At 54.8% G+C, this 18,851-nt stretch overlaps 6 protein-coding genes across 6 annotated transcripts; 2 read left to right on the top strand and 4 right to left on the bottom strand.

Moving 5' to 3' along the window:
* Window positions 1-1,083: 1,083 nt before the first annotated feature.
* On the bottom strand, window positions 1,084-2,958 carry B0I36DRAFT_252646 (cytochrome P450; the record flags this gene model as incomplete). Its single annotated transcript, XM_046150699.1, has 5 exons — window positions 1,084-1,517; window positions 1,584-2,177; window positions 2,303-2,371; window positions 2,425-2,515; window positions 2,578-2,958. The coding sequence occupies 5 exons, from the start codon at window positions 2,956-2,958 to the stop codon at window positions 1,084-1,086; spliced, it is 1,569 nt and encodes a 522-aa protein (XP_046006896.1).
* A 1,938-nt stretch (window positions 2,959-4,896) lies between these two features.
* On the bottom strand, window positions 4,897-5,272 carry B0I36DRAFT_353447 (uncharacterized protein; the record flags this gene model as incomplete). The annotated part of the gene is made up of 2 exons (XM_046157214.1): window positions 4,897-4,964; window positions 5,011-5,272. The coding sequence occupies 2 exons, from the start codon at window positions 5,270-5,272 to the stop codon at window positions 4,897-4,899; spliced, it is 330 nt and encodes a 109-aa protein (XP_046006895.1).
* Window positions 5,273-5,975: 703 nt separating this feature from the next.
* On the top strand, window positions 5,976-6,573 carry B0I36DRAFT_353446 (uncharacterized protein; the record flags this gene model as incomplete). The annotated part of the gene is made up of 2 exons (XM_046157213.1): window positions 5,976-6,167; window positions 6,202-6,573. The coding sequence occupies 2 exons, from the start codon at window positions 5,976-5,978 to the stop codon at window positions 6,571-6,573; spliced, it is 564 nt and encodes a 187-aa protein (XP_046006894.1).
* Window positions 6,574-7,024: 451 nt separating this feature from the next.
* B0I36DRAFT_251766 (major facilitator superfamily domain-containing protein) lies at window positions 7,025-8,600 on the bottom strand (the record flags this gene model as incomplete). The annotated part of the gene is made up of 3 exons (XM_046150638.1): window positions 7,025-7,323; window positions 7,390-8,319; window positions 8,393-8,600. The coding sequence occupies 3 exons, from the start codon at window positions 8,598-8,600 to the stop codon at window positions 7,025-7,027; spliced, it is 1,437 nt and encodes a 478-aa protein (XP_046006893.1).
* A 645-nt stretch (window positions 8,601-9,245) lies between these two features.
* On the top strand, window positions 9,246-10,657 carry B0I36DRAFT_251662 (uncharacterized protein; the record flags this gene model as incomplete). The annotated part of the gene is made up of 2 exons (XM_046150631.1): window positions 9,246-9,331; window positions 9,427-10,657. The coding sequence occupies 2 exons, from the start codon at window positions 9,246-9,248 to the stop codon at window positions 10,655-10,657; spliced, it is 1,317 nt and encodes a 438-aa protein (XP_046006892.1).
* Window positions 10,658-10,699: 42 nt separating this feature from the next.
* B0I36DRAFT_252323 (fungal-specific transcription factor domain-containing protein) lies at window positions 10,700-12,842 on the bottom strand (the record flags this gene model as incomplete). The annotated part of the gene is made up of 4 exons (XM_046150677.1): window positions 10,700-10,989; window positions 11,073-11,545; window positions 11,665-12,390; window positions 12,454-12,842. 4 exons carry the CDS (start codon window positions 12,840-12,842, stop codon window positions 10,700-10,702), a joined length of 1,878 nt encoding a protein of 625 aa, XP_046006891.1.
* Between the last annotated feature and the right edge of the window lie 6,009 nt (window positions 12,843-18,851).

Raw genomic sequence — 18,851 nt, 5'->3', positions numbered from 1 at the left:
AAAGCTTATCCTTCTCTAAGTTATCTATGACTAGTCCTGCGTGTCTTGATATATACATTTACTTGGCCCTTGGCAGGGCGGTCACGTGTACCGCCTGTCGAGGCGGTCGTGACGACAAGGAGGAGATCCATAACAACTACTATATAGCTTCCTGTTCCCGCCATCGGCTGGAGGAATAAGGGTCCTCGGACCTGAGCCTCTCGGCCTGATCTGGACGCTCAAGCTATCCACGGTGAAGAGCCGGATTCGACTCCCCGGCCAGGCATTAACCATGCCATTGCTTCGCGCAGCGGATGAAGCATGGTTTGTTCTTTTTCTCTTCTCTTTTTGGCTCCTGTCCCGTGACGTATATGGGAGATGGGATGTACGTTGGCGCGGCCGTCGGGTGTGGGGATCGGCTGTTCCCTGCCCTGCCTGATTGGGTAGTGCGCAGTGCGCAGTGGGTAGTGAGTGGGCAGTGGGGGCTGGGTGGGTTAAGGTTGGGGTTAGAGGGGATTATGTAGGCTAAGTGTCAGCAGGGTCGATAGCGGGGAGGTCGCGGCGGAATGACGGGCAAGGGGTACAAATAATGACTAATACCTTAGAATAGTAATGACTCTATAGGTAGCGGTTCAAATAGGAAAATGAACAGGCCATTTTGTAGCGTTTTTGACACTCTAAACGTCCTACACTTTTTAATATAGGGTCTTAAAATAGAAATCGAGGGTACCATAGTATATTAGAAAAACTTAGTACCCTATGAAAATCAGCTGGTACTCTAGGAGGGTACCAGGTTCTGGGACTATAAATGCAACTAGAACGAAACTGAATGTAAAGTAGTATTGCGTAAATCAAATATAAACTATTCTAAAGAAATGCTATTTCTAAACCTACAATCCCGACAATGAATACTAACAAACATATCGCGGCTCGAAAATCTCCCCATCTTCCTCACATTCATTCGTCGAAAGCCTCGCAGGCCGGTCCCCGCAGTAATAACCACGGTACTTCCTCGATCCTTTGATATCGAGGTCTTGAAAGTACAGAAAGCCGTTCTGTGTACCATTGTCGCCCTGTCTGAGCATTGCTATTCGGTAGGGGCGCTCAGCGCTCCAAGGCAGAGAAATCCAACTCCTCCTTGCGGCGGCGGAACAGTAGGTTACTCTCGGGGTTGGCCATGTATTGCATGCCGATCACGACAGGGTCCGGGCGCTTAGCCCCGGGGAGCTTCCAATCGTACTTGAGAATAAGATGGCACAACGCAATCTTGAGCTCGTTGGAGGCGAAGAAGCGCCCCGGACAGGCGTGCACGCCATGGCCGAAGCCCATGTGGCTCGGGCTGGTACTAACTAGATGAGATGCGTTCGCCTCGTTCGATGATTCGCGCATACGTATAAAGCGGTAAGGGTCGAAGGTAGCAGCATCCTTCCATTGTTCATCGTCCCACATGTGGAGAAGACTGACCGCTACCTTCTCACCCTTCTTGAGAGCTGTGCCGCTAGGCAGCGTGACATCCTCGATAAGTATCCTCTTCCAGCCTATCAGAAAAGAGACCGTGTTAGCTTAAATGTGCTGATAACAAAACTGCAGAGGGAATTTCTTACTCAGCAGGACCGGCTTAAGTCTTTGAGACTCCTTGAGAACGGCATCCATAAGTTGAAGCTCGTACAGCCCAGTCTTTTTAAGGCCATGAGTCGATAGCACACTAACAACCTCTTCTCGCAGGGGCTGGAACAGCTCGGGGTGCATGGCGATGTTGAGCATAGCCTCGGTTAGTAAATCGCTGGTAGTGTGAATAGCGACTACAGTAAGCCGGGTCTGGTCGATGGCTGGTGGATGGGTTGAGCCCTCTTTCGCGAACCATTCAATAGAATCGTCGACGCGGTAATCCTCCCCCCGCGCGAGCGCGGCAGCCTTCTCTTTCTCGCGACGATCAAGGTGAGGCTGGAATGCCTCGATAGCTGCAGCCTGCGCTGTCCGGACCTCCTGGATCTCGGGCATGAACCAGTGAATCCATGGCCTCATCCAACGGGGTTTCTCGCTGAGAAGGGTGGTGCTGCTGAACAGCTTCCTAGTGTAATCGGCAGCAGCAACATTCCACTTGTCGTCCCTACAGAGCTCCTCGCCCATGAACACCCTGGCGGACATGCGCGAAACAATCTTCATAATAGCGAGTGGAGCATTGTGGAGTTCCCATTCTAGAAACTTGCAGTCAGTTATAATTCAAAGTCGAAGACGCCTAGAGTAGCGATACACGTATAAACATGAGTCGCATAAGCAGCGACAACGAAAAGAGAAGAGAGGAAAAAGAAGTAATATTTACCTGTAGAATCACCCAAAGTTTGTTGGATAACGAGCTCGGCTTCGTGGGATAGTGGGGCTGTGATCTTGGCTGTACAGGTTATGTTAGCCGTCGGCAGTCAGACGAGATTAAGGTATACGCACTGAGAGCTTTAGTCAGATGCTTGTTCACCACCTTAATGATGGTTGGGTCATTCCCAAACGCTTCAAAACCAGGAAGGTAGCCATGAGTGTCCTGGGACAAGAGATTAGTCTACATTCCATGGCAGAAGCCCAAGGTCAAAACCAAATACGTACGTCAGAAGCGACCTGGCTGAAGTCGAAGCGCTTATCACTCCGCATGTTTTCGACTTCGTTAAATGGCAGCATAGTCGTTAAGCCATTCTCGCAGAACAGTCTATAGGGGCTGCCCCCAACCCGCTTTTCCCAAGTCTTCAGGAGCTCCATGCTATTGGCCATGAATTCTTTGACTCGTCGTCCGTCGGTAAGCTCAAAAGCATTCTTGGGGTTGACCTCGGGGAATTTCGACGCTGGCTTGGAAGCCGAGTAGAGCACGGCGAACGCGGGCAACAACAACAAGCCATAGGGAAGTAGTGACGTTTTGTCGATAGGAAGCGATTCGAGTGCCGAATGCAAAGAGCTCTGAAGAGAGGCATACGCTGTGGCCGACGGCTCCATGATAGCTTTTGTTCGTTAACTCTTCGGATATGGCTTGTGGGTGCTATTTGCGTAATGTGTCTTGTGTTGTTCCTGTGAGAATGCTGAAATGTGTAACTGCCAGGGTTAAGCAGATGGACATCGTCGACCGAGGCGGTCTTCTTATATCAAATCGGCGGCAACAAACATTCCTCTCGTCGGAGATGGCACAACTAAGGTTTATGCGGACGTAACCCTGTAAGCAGATCTCCAACGATAGGTATGTAAATCTGTACAAGCGAGGACGACACTTGCGGGCGGCGACGCAGCTGATCCCTTGTCAATGGACCCTTGTTAGTGGTTGCTATCAATGTCTGGGCCCGCTCTTGAAGAAAAAGCCCCTGTCCTAGCTTGGAGGATGCGTTTGACATTCGTCGGGCCATGTCGTATTTGAGATACGAATGCGAAGCACGCTATCTCATGTCTGCCAACTACTACCGTGTTATGCTCCGTCCGTATGTGGGCCTGCAGGCTTGGCAGGCGCCACTCCCGCCGCCACTCCCGCCGCTACTCCCTCATATGCAACCCCGGCTCGCCCATTTAACTTGTGGGAATGCCCGGCAGGCACAAGCAGCCAGTCACAAGGCCACACTGGATGCGCCGCGTGCAGGTGCTTTTGGGAGTGGTGACCACTGTTGTCGGATCCGCGTCATAGTACAGTTGCGGGATAAGCTTGTGGCTCATGGTCAGTCGTCATGGCCGAGGTGCCCAGAAGCTCGCACGCAAAACTGGAGAACCTGTGTGCAAGTCTCCCACGTCAACGCTCTAGACTATTGGCTCGATCAATCCTAATACCGGAACTCACGGAATAACAATCATGCAAGGTCGCGGCTGCGAGGTCCGTGTCTTTCCTGCTGATCCGGCTTGTGGATACGACGCTAAGTACGAGGAATCGGATCAGATGTGATAGCAATGTCCGCCCTGCAAGGATGACCGCCTCCGAAGTCTTAGAGGTGTAGGACACAGTGCACACTGTGCGCGGACTTAATAGCCTGCTCGGGGCAGCCAGAACGGGCTTGGAATGATGGGTGCGCTATAACGGTGCGCTACGACGATGCGGCATGACGTGGCGGCACGACGGGCGGTATGACGTAACCCTGCGCTAGACTCGAGCCATTAACTGACTGATGTGCGCATCTGTCTGCGGTGCAACTCTGCGTGATGGGGGCTGGCGTTATGCCTTGACGGCGAACTGTATAGACTGATTAGAACGGCCAGCGGCGCAGAGCGCTTTAGCTCACACCGCCGCGAGCTCGCGCAGGAACGGGCGTCGGGTTCGGACTAATGGAGGACCCGGTAAGGGTCTTCGCGTGCGATACGAAGCCACACACATAATGTTGCCATATATTTGTGCGTATTCATAACTCATGATCCGGATATGAAACCTGCGTATTTGACCACTCTGCTATTATGTTACGATCCGGTCTCCGGGGTTAACCGTATAACCGGGCGCTATGGATTTATGCCCCGTGTGTAAACGCAGTGAAAACTAAGGGGTTTGTTTCCCCTCGACCGCCGACGGAGTAGCTGTAACGGCCAACTAACAGGGGACGTTTGCTTAGCACGGAAGGGAGCATAAATAACTAGGCCACAGGATCAGGCTAAGGATAAGGGCGGATTATTGTGCCAGGGCAGTGCGGGATAGTCTGATCAGGGGCATATTTGTACTGTACTACTTAAGGCTTAAGGCCATCGCGACATTTTTCATAGCATCGTCAACAGACATTACCACCCAACTTCACTAATTCGACTTGATTTTCTACCTCATTGAATTCTTGCGCTTCTGCACCCGTTCTTGTTCGCATCCGACCGACAATGCCATAATTAGAGATTCCCTCACAAGTGTCGCATTAACAGGGTGCTGTTGATGCGACTGGCTCCCCCTCGAAATTCTGGTCTGGCCCCTATCTGGGAATGCCCTCACTCTGGCCAAGGGCCAGAGTGAACCTCGCCGGAAACACCGCCGAGACTGGCAAGCGGTGAACTCCCTTCGGTCGTGGTGGTTGTTTTGTCCCCGATTAGGAGAATCCTCACTTGCCCCAGGACAATAGTGACCGTTATTTGAGTTGAAGCAGCCGTCCCGTTTCTCGCCGGTGTAGTAGTCTACGCTAGGCCCGCTGCAGATCTTGTTAGCGATGGCCGGGAATTGAGGATAACCAAGATCCCAATTGATATTGTCCCAGGACGGACCCTCGTCTGAGGAGTAGCATCCTAGGGCAGACGTGGTGGTAAGTGCTGCGGCCAAGGCGAGGAGACTGGTAATCATAGTTCTGGTCGAAGTAGAGGAGGATGGCATGTTGAAAGGTGTTGGGGTTGAAGGTTCGATCTTGACTCAGAAGGTAAGACTTGGGGATGCAAGGCGAAAGGTAAGTAAAGTCTAGAGTTATTTGTGCGCTTGGGGGTTGTTGTGGTTGTGAAAGACGGAAACCTTTGGACTGCTTGCTAGCCATCATTTACACTATTTCTTCACATCGCTACAAGCTACGATCAGGCATGGCTCCTGTCGCGTAACTTGTCGTTGTCGCGGGGCGTTGATCGTCATCATAGTCTTCGTCACTGTTCAGTGTGATGTTTCGATTAAGATGGCTCCAGCGTGTGTGACTCAGTTGGAAGAGCCCCCGAACGTTGCCAATAAAAGCTGCAAAGACCCAAATTTCTGTCAGCATGCCCCAGCCAGACCCACCCATAGCCCTATTTCGAGGTGCAGAAACCCTCGGCGCAGCCGCGGTGATTGACGTAAACGGCTATTAGACCTTCGAGAACGGCTGGTACAGCCTTGTAGACACCGCGAATCGAAACATCGTGACAAGGTGTGCTCCGCAAAGCAACGCGCAGTCTTGCTAAGGCTGAGAACACAACGACGTCATCGCGTGCTTGTTGTAAAAGACTGTTAAAGGTTGCTACTTTTAGATTTCTGAAGTCGTTCGCTCACAAAGAATATGGTACTCACAAAAGTATACAAGTCTCTCCAATAGCACCGAGACCTCCGACAACGCACAATGCAGCTTCTCTTCCTCTCTCTCCTCGCCGCCGTCACCGCGCCGACCGCTCTGACCGACCTGGTCCGACTTCAACAGCGACGTCGGCAGCCCTTCCCTGACCGAGATTGCCAAGATTATCTGCCGGGACCTCACACAGTCGTCCTACATCCCGCACCAGCAGAGATCCGGCTGCCTCTCGGGCTCGAGCAAGTTCCACGTTAACTACTACGCGACCGAGTCGCAGGACTACCGCGATGCCACGATCGACTTTGACACCTGCGTCAGCTTTGTGCAGATCGAGATGCACGGCTGCGACCATGGCAGCGACCAGGTGCTCAACAACCGCTTCAACTTCTATCTCGATCCCAACAATGGAAAGGACTGGTATGTCGTATCACAGAATGTTTCAAAACTTTCCATTCATGCTGACGACCTGCGAGAGCTGAGCTTGCCCTCTCATGAGCTTATCTTGAAAGCACCAGTCGGAGCGGCAGGATCTCTTGCTTCGCGCACTTGGAAGGGTCCGGAAGGGTCTCCCCCTAAGCCTGACCCTAGTCATGTTGCAACTGGGCTTGTCTACAGGCTACGGGGACAACCAGCTCCATTAATTGTTTGAGTCCGGTAGCCCGGCTTAGTCAATGGTTCGCTCAGAGGCTATCTCTCTCGTAATTAATCAGCCATTTGGCGTTGAGCTTACCGACTGCGAGAGACGGCAAAACAAGATCTATGTATAAGGTTTCGTATGTCAGAGGCTGCAAACAGTATAATCAATGAATCATGGGCAACACATTCCACATATACGCGCCTGGAGGTGTCGGCTCCTCTCCCTTGTGTGGCCGAACCCGCTCCATGCTGTCAGTACATAGCATTTGCATGGATACACAGGGTTGTTAAATTGTCATATTGAGCTTGTGGGAATGTCAGAGTATAATTGCCTTATGGACGTTCTTTCCAGATCTTCAAAGTGCGACGCTGTGACCTTGCATTGCTTCGGTCACGGTGGCCTTGGCTCTTTTAGCGCATCAATTGACACTGGCACTAGTACTCGCGTCTGCTAGTCCAGGAGTTCACAAAAAGTATGTGAATTCCGGCGTGCCATCAGACTTGCGGGAGGCTTGAGCATTCTTCCGTCGCAACAAGACATACAGCACACACACGGCAAGGAGGGCTACTGCCTCCGTACCTAACGACACCGAGTTACCCATGATATACCGTGGCGCATCTTTGGAGGGGTAGATCTGCGAGGATGCGATGCCGGACATGTTGGCAATTGAGATAAGCAATGGGATGCCGACGGAGCGTACGTGCTCATTGGGCAAGTTGTTCGTGACCCATGTCAGGACAATCGTGTTGAATGGATAGACACCTGATTGGAAAGTATGGTCAGCCATGTTCAGAATTCAAATCGCACGATGCAAAGCGTAATACTAACCAGCGGCAATGAGGAACATGGCGAACAGGCCAGCACCACTGTTAGCTGTGCCAATGGCGATGGCATAACCTGACAGCACGGAGATGGGCACCAGCATGGCGACAATGCCGCGTCTCTTGAGCCTATCGGACAGCCAGGCTACAAAGATGAGAACAATGCAGGCGAATATGTATACCGGGGTCGATAGGTAGTTGGCTTGCAAGGAGTTGTACCCAAGCCCCATGATGATTGTTGGCAGGAAAGTGCCGAAGCCGAATAGAGGAAAGGATGAGCAAAACATGCCAACGGCGGCGATATAGATGATGGGTTCGCGAAAGGCCTGGATGATGTATTTGTACGAAAACTTGTCGTCGCCCTTGTAGGCTGCGTCTCGTTGGCTGCGTCGCAGCATGAGCTCCTTCTCGTCGGGATTGAGGAACCAGGCGCGCGTTGAGTCGCGCGGTAGCGTCGCCCAGAGGGCTATGCCGAGGACCAGGGAAACAGCCCCTTCAATGATGAAAAGCCACCGCCAGGCCGCCAGCCCGGCGCGCTCGCCCATGAGCTGGATGCCATAGGCAATGAGTCCGCCAAAGGCCCCGGACAGAGCGATAGCGCCGTAAAGCACGGCGACGCGCTTGGCTTGCTGCTCGCGCGAGTAGACGGTCGAGATGACGAAGGTCAGACAAGGGAATAGGCCTGACTCGAAAGCACCCAGTAGTAGGCGCACGGCAATGCCCTGCTCATAAGTGTGTATGAAGCCTGAGCCCAACGTAATAATGCTCCAGCCGACGGTGATGATGGCCAAAACGGCATTGGCGCCCCATCGCTTAACGGCCATGACCCAAGGGATCTCGAAGGCGACATACGTCGGATAGAAAAGGGTCGAAAGGTTTCCAAATTGATTACCCGAAAGCCCTAGGCCTGCTTCGAACCCGAATGTCTTGGCATTGCCTGTCAAGAGAACGGACAAGATGGTTAGCTGGCTTTGGGGGAACGACCCGACGACATGTTGAAAGCACGTTACCAATGTTGGATCTGTCAAGATAAGCAATAATGACCAGTAAAGCCATTTGAGGCATCAAGAACATGTCAAACTTGCTCATGACGCGCGCCTCCAGCTTTGGGTCGATGAAGACTTCGGCGATGCCTTGTTCAGAGTCGTGTACGCCTTTCTCTCCACCTGACTGCGCGTGGGCGTCAGTGCCCTGGGGGAGGTCTTGGGCAGCTGCCATCTTCTCGGCGATTGTCATTGTAGAACGAATAGACTATACACTCGTGACAGGCGATGCGGACATGATGACCCGGGGAGGTCTCGATGGGGATGCAGTGCGCCGCTATATATCGAGACGCCTTTCGGTATCATGTCACGTTGTAGATAGTGAAGCATTGGCCGTTGTCATGATCGGACATGGGTGCACGTTGTGGGGCCCTTCCCACGATAAATCGATAACACTGGCGAGAGATAAGACGAGCTGGCGTGGATGGCATGAATCAGTTGCACATTCGCCGAATAGCGTCCCCACATCCTTAATGGAGGGCGACGTACGAATTCGGCGAATCTGCCTTGGCGGCGGCGAATTCGGACTGAGGTTTTCCGAATTTGGTTGCAACTGCCCCAATGGATTGCCATATATGTACGACGGCTCAACACGCTAACCGCGATGCACCGATGGACGAGGCAGGTTGCACATCGCGCGTTGCATGCAGGTCCAGGTTGAAAGTCGAAGAACGCAGGTCCATCTTGATAGTCCATCGTTGTGTGCCCTTTAAGTTTCTATTCGGCTCATCCAGGTCAAACAGCTACGAAGATGGGGTCCATAACTGACTCCAGCGTTATTGCCTCAGCTGCTGCGACGGCACAACCGAAGAAACCAGACATGTCTCGCCTTACGATTGACCGCCACCGGTTGATGCAGGATATTCATCACACGGCGCAATGGGGTGAGGGCGAGCGCTGGGGACAGTGAGTCGGCACCATGCTGCATGCCCTTATTCCCCTGCATCGACAAGAGCCCGCGCAGAATCTTGGCTTGACTAACTCTTGTTGCGCCTTTTCAGAAACCCCACAGAGGTTGGCATGGCGCGGCTTGCGCTCAGTGACGCGGACAAACTTGTGCGGGATTGGTTTATCGAAACGACAGAGGCCTTGGGCTGCCGTGTGCACTTCGACGCCATGGGCAATATCTTTGCGATCCGACCGGGCAAGCGAGAAGGCCCGCCAACTGCGATGGGCTCCCACCTCGACACACAGCCAGCGGGCGGGCGCTACGACGGCATTCTCGGCGTGCTGGCGGGCGTGGCAGTTCTGAGAGCAGTACACGAGGCTGGTCTCGAGACGGAATATCCCCTCTGCGTGGTCGACTGGACCAACGAGGAAGGCGCACGATTTCCGCAGTGTATGATGGCATCCGCCGTATGGGCAGGCGTGACGTCCATCGACACGGCCCATGCTGTAGCGTCTGTCGACGATGGCGAGGTGACGGTCGGCTCGGAGCTGGCACGCATAGGCTATCGAGGCGACACGGCCGCCCACCACACTGCCACGCCGTTGGCCGCGCACTTTGAGCTGCACATTGAGCAAGGTCCCATCCTCGAGGCCGCTGGCCAGCGCATTGGAGCAGTGCAAGGCGTGCAGGCCATGCGCTGGTTCACCATCACCGTCACAGGCCGCGACAGCCACACAGGGGCCACCAACTTCGAGAACCGTGCCGACGCCATGCTGGCTGCCGCCAAGATGATTGTGCGCTCCCACCAGGTGGCCACGCAGTTCCAAGGCCTGGCATCGACGGGACTGCTGACGGTGCATCCAGGGAGCACCAACACGGTCCCCGGCGTCGTCACTTTCTCACTCGACCTGCGCGCCGACGCCGACCCCAAGATGGACGCTATGGAGGCTGCCCTGCGGGCCGACTTTGCCGCCATCGCGGCTGGGACCGAGACCTTTACCGACTCGTGCACGTGCGGCCGTGGGTGTGCTGTCTCGTGGCAGACCACTGCCAGGGCGCCCGTGGCCCGGTTCGACGACGACTGTCTGCGGTGCATCGAGGAGGGCGCCGAGGACCTCTTTGGCGCTGCCCAAGCTGCTGCCCTGACACGGCGCATGTACAGCGGCGCTGGCCACGACAGTGTCCATACCTCGACGCGCGTGCCGACGGCCATGATCTTTGTGCCCTGCCGCGACGGCGTCACCCATAACCCCACTGAGTACACAGCGCCCGAGGACTGTGGCAACGGCGCGCAGGTGCTTCTCAATGCCGTATTGCGTTTCGACGCGGCGCGCAAGGCGTAGCTCCTAGCTAGATATTTCAGTGCAAATAATGACGCTCGATCATCATGGTAAAGTGCGATGCGAGCCGCTACCTCGCTGTACGCTATCGGTACCGCCCAACACTCGTGCAGCGTGCCTGTTGACCCGGAAGATCTTGCGCATGTCCGACCAATACATGGCGTCCAGCCGCAAGATGCCTAGCCGCATGTCCTCGAAGCTCTTAGACTGATGGCGCAGGACTTGCCGCCAACGGTCCATCATACCTTTGCACGTCTGCGCATGGGACAGGCTAGGTGACTGCACCAAGAGCAGCGCAAAGAAGCTAGAAGACGTGGCCCAGCCAATGCGCAACCCTGCTTTGTCGAACGTTTGTGTGAGCCTGGAAGCAACATGCAGTTATGAGACAGGGAGAGATATAGGCCTCATCCCCACTTACAAGAATAGGAGAATCCGGCAAAGTCCCACGACATGAGCATTGCGGCGAAGTCGATGACCAACCCGGCGCACTTCTCTGCAGCGCTGATGATGGCCTCGGCAGCCTCTAGAGCAACTTTGCTTCTCGACATTTGCGGTAAAGGCATGACTCCGACATGGTCATCCTGAAGCCCCGAGGAAGTATCCACGTCGTTCATGTCTTCGTCGCCGTCATGTTCTAGGTCTAGACTGCCAAGTGGGCGCAGTAATGCTCGATAAAGAAGCACCTCGAGTGTGAGGTACGCAAACCTGAAACAGGCCGCCGAGTTGGGAGATGCGGGTGTTGACCTGTCGCCATCACCGCAAGATCGTGACTGCAATCGTAGCTGCGACGGCAACTGTGAATACCAGCACACCAGCTCTGCTCTGAGAGGTCGTACCGTGGCCATTGAGGCCTCGATATCGTGTGCTACCCGCCTTGTTGCCCGTATCGTACTACGCACAGCCAATGTCGTTAGCAGTGCTGCAACTTGTTGTCCTGATGCAAGCGCCCATAGCGTGATGCTGCTTTCAAGCACAACGCCCTGCACCAGACAAGACTATGTTAGACCTACTACAGTGAGCGGTGTATGTTCCCAGCGATGCACGCGAGTTTGGCCATCTGCGAGAGAATGCAGTGCGGCGCTTCCGAATCAGCTGTCAAGCAAAATCGCGCGTCTGCGAGGTTGCCCGTGGCCGTCGCAGTGACGGCATCGACACCCTCGCTATCAAGGGCAAAGTCCTCGACCGACAGCTCTTCCACGTCCCACTGATCCTCATTGATGATAGATGGCCTCCCCAATAGCAGGCTGCGCCACTCCTCTTCAGAGAAAGTCATCCACCATAGCCGACGCCTCAACCTCTTCTCCCAACCCGGAATGGCCCAGTGGCTGCAGTCAATATGAAGAGCAAGACTGGTAGCGATGCCCACAATGGAAGACAGCAGAGTCCAGGTAAGCGTAATGTCTGCAGAGACATGCTGGACGCCCTGGCGCGCCTTATTGAGGTACAGCAATCCCGTAGCCACCGTCGCCAGGTGCGGCGTCAAAATTTCAGCTTGGAAGCCATCATAAGCAATCTGCCACAACGTCTCTGATGATGGTTTCTTGTACACGCTTGAGACACAGAGCACGTCGTCGTATGACCAGAACGGCAAGGCTGATGCATAGATAGCCGCTAGCAAATGGATAGGCATGGTTCTGCTCGGTGTGATCGTGGTAGCCCCATTGCAACTCGCCATGCTACTGAGCAGCTGGGAGCGAGAAATCACCGGCATGGCCGGGAAGACGTATGTGATGAATCTATATAGCGCATTAGCCGACGCGATTCCGGAATCGGGTGGAGGGCTCTGCACGGCCACTCACAGTTGCAATAGCCTGAGCGCTTGGTCATGGTCAACGAGAGCATCTAACTCCCCCGCTGTAGACCCCTCACATCTCGGATTTTGTTTCGGACCAGCTTGTTTGTGCTCATCTGCCAGCTCTGATGACATCAAGTAGAATTGCACAGGCTCGCGTTGCCCCTGGTGCTTGCCAAGAGGGCGACGCTGTGGCGACGGCGGTGCGGTGGGGTCGTGTAGATCGTTATGCAGCTGGCGGTATATGAGGCGCAAGAAGGTGAACTCATCTGCATCATCGTACAAGTAGTGACGCAGTAGATATGGGTCTACTTCGCCAGACAAGCCAAAGTAGGTTCCATGGAAGCCCTCCCTTGTATCGATGCTATGTGACGTCTTCTTTTGTCGTTGCGCCATTGTCTCCACGAACTCTGTGCTTGTATTTTCGTGGCACATCTCTTTCGAGGGTGATGTTTGTGTGGCACCGGCCGACGTCGTTTGACTTGCTGAGGGGACGTCCATCCATTGCTGATGACTCTCGCTCGGTGTTATCCCAAGCATATCTGACAGCGGAGGGAACTCCTGGCCGAACAGGTCATAATCCAGGTCAGGAATGCTCTGTTCAGGCATGAACTCGGCCCAGTGCTCAGAGGCAGGCCGACGAGGTGTACTTGATTGGTGTTCTGGTGGTGAATGTGCCGTGTGCCCGGCGCTCTGGCTCTTCAGGGACAATAGAGGCTTGGCTTGAGCCCAAACGACGTCACGATCGCCTGGCTGGCGATGCTCCGGGCTGATCATAGTTCCAACTTGTGTGCTCGCTGCTTCGTTTGCCGTATGCGGGTTGTGTAGCTCGGCGTCAGATGACTGTATGCCATTACGTCCATCCTCTCTCGCAGAGTCGTCCACGAAGCTGCAAAGTTGACCAGACTTGAGACACGCGACACAGGCTGAATCGTGTGTTGCGCGCCGACACGACACTTTGCGCGCTTTGCATAGAGCACAGGGCCGGTTTCTTCTCGATCGGTACGGCCGACGTCGGTGCTGCGTCGACGAAGGACTACCATGACTCTCTTGAGGCTCCTTCATAACCGTGTCGGTGCACTTCCTCGACACTTTTGGCGAAGTCCTGTCGACTGAGCGTATTGCTGTATGTTGCTCTGGCTGTGCTGTACCGTTGGGCCCCGGCTACACGTCGGCAGCTGTGGTGATACGGTTCTAGAAGTATACAAGTGTGACGGTGAACGAATGACGCGTGATCGTCGCGATGCCGTGGTAATAGCCGACAGTGGGGCGATTACCTATCGACTGGCTCAGGACAGGGAGAAGTCGCCGCGGGAGGCTTTGCGGGTTGCCTTTCTCCGCGCCGCTAAGGGTAAGGCCTGCTCGGGGGAGGGAGCCGGCGGCGGTCGTCGCAGCGAGCGCTACCTCGGCCAACCTTAGGTGTGACCCGGACCAACAGGGGATTGTTTGGGCTGAGGAACAGGACAAATAAGGCCGCAGCAGCAGGCCATGGACAAGGGCCGGGCTGCGAAGGCAGGTCACGGGCGGCACTATACATTATGTAATCAGTTTCCTTACGTAAGTCGGACGGGATTACTGGACTACCCGGTAAGCCAGTGAGCCTCACTGGATCACGACGTGAGCCGGTAAGTAGCGCGAGATTACGAAGTGAGCCCGTGAGCCAGTACTAAGGTAGTGAAGGATGAAGAGCTATATAGACTATAAAGGATCCCGCTCGGGATCCTCACCTTTATACTTTGGCTATTAATCTAAGTATCATTCTTACCTATCACTTAACCTAGTCATTCAATTAATAATGCGACCGGGCAGTGCGGGGTGAAACTCTCATAGAGACGCTAGGGATTGGGATTTTGAGGGTTTTGATGGTCGGAGTCCATTGCACAATTAGTCAGAAGGGCTGCACATTTAATTTCGGGTAGAAAAGTTATGTATTTTAGTTCGCACAATTCTTACACATCACGACTTAGTGCTTTCAACTAGCACGACAAGTTCGTCGGTGTTACGGGCTCGGGCTCTGGCCCGAGCCTGGGTGGGTCAAAAAGGGGGAGACAGGGGGGGGGTAACAAAACCGTAACGCGCTCACGGAGAGTGCGAACTACCTGCTTTTATTTCCCAAGCTCGTAGTAAATCTAATACGCCTAGTATCTGTTCAGACCTAGAGCCAGTACTTAACATACTACGAGCTTCCTCTTCCTCGGATATGGCCGAGGTCGATGAGCTAAGAGCACGGCTCGACGCTATGCAGATCGAGATGCGCGACCTCCGCGCCACGTACGAAGCAACCCTCCCTAACGGCTCCCCACCCAATCACCAATCAGGCATCGATACGTTCGAAGACCGACTCAGCCGAATGCGCGTCGAAATCGAACAACTGCGGGCAGCGCAGACACCGCTCCCTTCAAGGGCACCCGGCGACGCAAATACGGACGGTGCAGGGCATTCCCCGCCCTCGATAAGCCCGGCACGCGGATATCCCGCCAACTCGACTCGCCCATACCCTAATCCGACACCGCCGCTCACCCTACGGAAACCGCTCCCGAAAGGAGAGCCTTATAATGGCGACAAGCAAACCTTCGCGGCCTGGAAGCTTACTATCCGACATAAGCTTACAGCCGACCAGCACTTCATCGGGTCCGCAGAGGACCAATGGGTGTACCTATGGCAGAATCTCTCCCCTAAGGTCCAGGCGCAAGTCGCGGCCTACTACGAAGCAGCAGGGGAGGGGACAGGCTATAACACGGACGCATTCCTATCGTATCTCGAGACCGTCTTCGGGAACCCCCACCGACAGCAGGTTGCTGAAGCGGAACTCGACAACCTTCGGCAAGGAAAGAATGAGTCCTTCGCAACATTCTTCGTGCGCTTCGAACAAAAAATGGCCCTAGCGGGGGGGCACGAATGGTCGGCCGGAATACGCCTATCCCGTCTCCGAAGAGCCCTCTCCTCGGAAATCCGCGAAAAGAGCGTAGGAGCCGGGGTTTCTAGGGATAACTACGAATTGGCGGTCAACCAATACCGATCGATCGCGACGGATATCGAAACGTATCGAATGGAAGAACGGTTTCGCAATCACCTAAGCCATGCGCTAACCCCGAGGCGGACTCGCTTCGTAGACAACGAGGGTGACACTCGGATGACAGGAGTTAACGCGTTAACTCAATACGGCACTAACAAGAAAAGCCAGGGCCGCTCCCAACCACGGAGCGGAAACGGGCAGCCCAAACGGAGGGCTAACTGGGTCTCGAAGGAGATCCTCGACGAAAGAAGGAAGCAAGGGGCTTGCCTACGTTGCGGAGCTAAAGGACACTTCGCTCAGGACTGCAACCTCGCCCCCGCGATACGCCCCTCGACGGCAGTACGGACGCTGACCGTGGATGAGGGATACTCCGACCCGGAGCCGGACCACGAAGACCCAAAAAACGAGGAGACCTTGGCCTAAGTCTCCGGCCAAGGCGACCAGGGTCATACCCGCAATCAGTCGAAGTATAGGGTCCCCAAGGGGCGGAGGAATTTCGGAAGATAGAAGCGCAAATGAACGAACTACCATTCCTAGTGCCGATATTAGTCCATTCCCTGAAAACCTTCGACGTGCAAATCGACAGCGGCTGTGACTGTTACGGAGCAATCAGCGAGGAGGCGGCACGAGGCCTCGGTCTGAAAAGAATCAGGCTCCACTCGCCGCGGGAGTTGAAGGTAGCACGGAACCTTCCCCGCGCCCCGGCAATCAAAACGTTCGTCCGTACGTACCTCGACGTGGATGGATGGACATGCCCAGCCGCCCTCTACGTTATCCCGGGGCTCTCCCGAGACCTGATCTTAGGCCTTCCGTGGATTAAACGCTGGGGAGTACGGATGGATGCCCAGAGGAGAACATTGAATATCGGCGCGGCTTGGGACCTCGAAGTAAGGACCTCCGAACAGAGGGGTGGACGCTCGCGCCTGACTAGAGTTTCGGGCTCGGTAATGAGACGCCTCCTACGGAAAGGGGGCCAAGAGGGAACGACCGTAATGGCGGTCAGTATCCACGATATTAATACGGCGATCCGGGCGAGGAACCCGGTCGAGCCCGAGGAGAAACCGCTTCCCCCGGAACTCAGAGACTTCACGCAGTTGTTCAACAAGGATACCGCAATGCAGCTACCCCCTCATCGTGGCTCTATGGACCATCATATCCGCCTCAAGAAGGATGAGGAGGGAAAGGATCACGAGTTACCGGTGGGGCCGCTCTATAATATGCCAAGGGATCATCTCTTAGAGCTCCGACGACAGATTACCGACTTACAGGATAAGGGCTGGATCCGGGCAAGTTCCTCTGCGACCGCGGCCCCAGTTCTTCTTGTAAAGAAACCCGGGGGGGGCTGGCGGTTTTGCGTAGATTACCGCGCCCTCAATAAGATTACAGTCCAGGACCGATACCCGCTTCCCCTTATTAAGGAAACGCTACGGAACCTCTCCGGCGCGAAATGGCTAACAAAGCTGGACGTCCGGGCTGCATTCCATCGAGTCCGCGTCGCGGCTGGCCAAGAGCACCTAACAGCCTTCCGTACAAGGTTCGGATTATTTGAGTGGCTCGTTACACCATTCGGCCTAGCCGGAGCACCGGCTACCTTCCAGAGGTATATTAATCGGGCTATCGGTAACGACTTGATGGACTCGGCTACAGCCTACCTAGACGATATACTGATCTACACCTCCGGGGGCCGCGAAGAACATATGGACCGGGTCCGCAAGGTTCTAGGACGGTTATTAGACGCCGGATTGTTCCTGGATCGGGCGAAATGCGAATTCGCGGTGCAGGAAGTAAAGTACCTCGGCTTCATCGTTAAGGCTGGAAAGGAAGTCCGACCCGACCCTGAGAAGATTAGGGCCATCTCCGAATGGGAAACCCCCCGTAATGTCCGCGCGGTACGGAGCTTCCTAGGGTTTGCCAACTTCTACCGGGACTTCGTAAGCCACTACTCCGACATGGTTACACCTCTTACCCAGCTCACGCGCAAGGACGTCCCATTCCGCTGGGGGCCCGACCAGGAGAAGGCTTTCCAAGATATGAAGAGTGTATTTATCTCGTACCCGGTCCTCACGCAGTGGGACCCTGATCGTGAAACCGTTGTCGAAGCTGACAGCTCAGGGCAGGCGCTAGGCGGATGTCTCTCCCAATATGTCGACGGCATTCTGCACCCGGTAGCCTACCACTCAGCGGCCCTAACGCCCGCGGAGAGGAACTATCCAATACATAATAAGGAGATGCTCGCCGTGATTTCCTGCCTCAAAGCGTGGGCCCCTGAATTGCGAAGTGTAGCCTCCCCGTTCACGATTCTCACAGATCATAAGAACCTCGAGTACTTCATCACGCCACGGCTTCTAAGCGAGAGGCAGGCGAGATGGGGAGAGGTTCTATCCTTGTTCCACTATAATCTCCGCTACAGACCGGGGGCACAAGGGCTCCGTCCCGATGCCTTATCACGGCGAGATCAGGATGCAGCCGATAGCGAGCCGCGGCTAGGACAGCTCCTCCAACCAATCTCCGTTGCTCTTCTGGGGGAGGAAGAGGGCACACGGGAACCCCCTCCTACGGGCGCCCTACATCTTCCCCGGGGACGGGACCTCTTTACTGAGAACGATATCCAGCTGCTCTGGGACGAGGCAGTAACGAAGGACGGGGCCTATAGGGCCCGCCTCACCGACGTCCAGCAGGGGAAAAGGAAATTCTCCAAAGAGGCAGAGACTATCGCCCAGATTGCGGATTGTACACTGAGCGCACACGCGGCTCTCTTGTTTAGGGGGAGGATCTGGGTCCCTACCGCAGAACCCTTAACTACTCGTCTCGCCCAGCAAGCCCACGACTCGCCACTATCAGGACATCCAGGACGGAACTCGACCTTCAACATCCTGCGAAGAAGCTTCCATTGGGACGGAATGTCCCAGACCGCGGCCCGGATAGTCCGAAACTGTACCTGCTAAGCAGCCCGAGCTTCGCGGCAAAGAAGACAGGGGCTCCTGCAACCCCTTCCCCCACCCGACTAATTCTGGAAACAGATATCTATCGACTTTATGACGGACCTACCAGCTAGGTCTAATGAAGACCCTAGATACCTAATGGTAATTACTGACCGTTTATCCAAGTACGTACAGCTTGAAGCGATAACCTCAATGAGGGCAGACGCCTGCGCGGAACGGTTTAAGCAAGTCTGGTGGCGTTTCTACGGGTTCCCCTCCCAAATAATAAGTGATAGGGGCTCTGACTGGGTTGGGTTCTTCTGGCGGACACTATGCCAACTCGCGGGGTAGAACAGCTGTTATCGATAGCTTACCACCCCTAGACCGACGGTGGGACGGAGCGGGCGAACCAAGAAGTACAGGCGACTCTAAGGACAGTCGTAGCCTTCTCGCAACTAGACTGGCCTA

The sequence above is a fragment of the Microdochium trichocladiopsis genome, assembly GCF_020744255.1.
Source record: "Microdochium trichocladiopsis strain MPI-CAGE-CH-0230 chromosome Unknown B0I36scaffold_10, whole genome shotgun sequence".
In the NCBI taxonomy this organism is placed as follows: domain Eukaryota; kingdom Fungi; phylum Ascomycota; class Sordariomycetes; order Xylariales; family Microdochiaceae; genus Microdochium; species Microdochium trichocladiopsis.
Note: the sequence above shows the minus strand (reverse complement) of the source record. Positions and strands in the feature narration are given on the sequence as shown.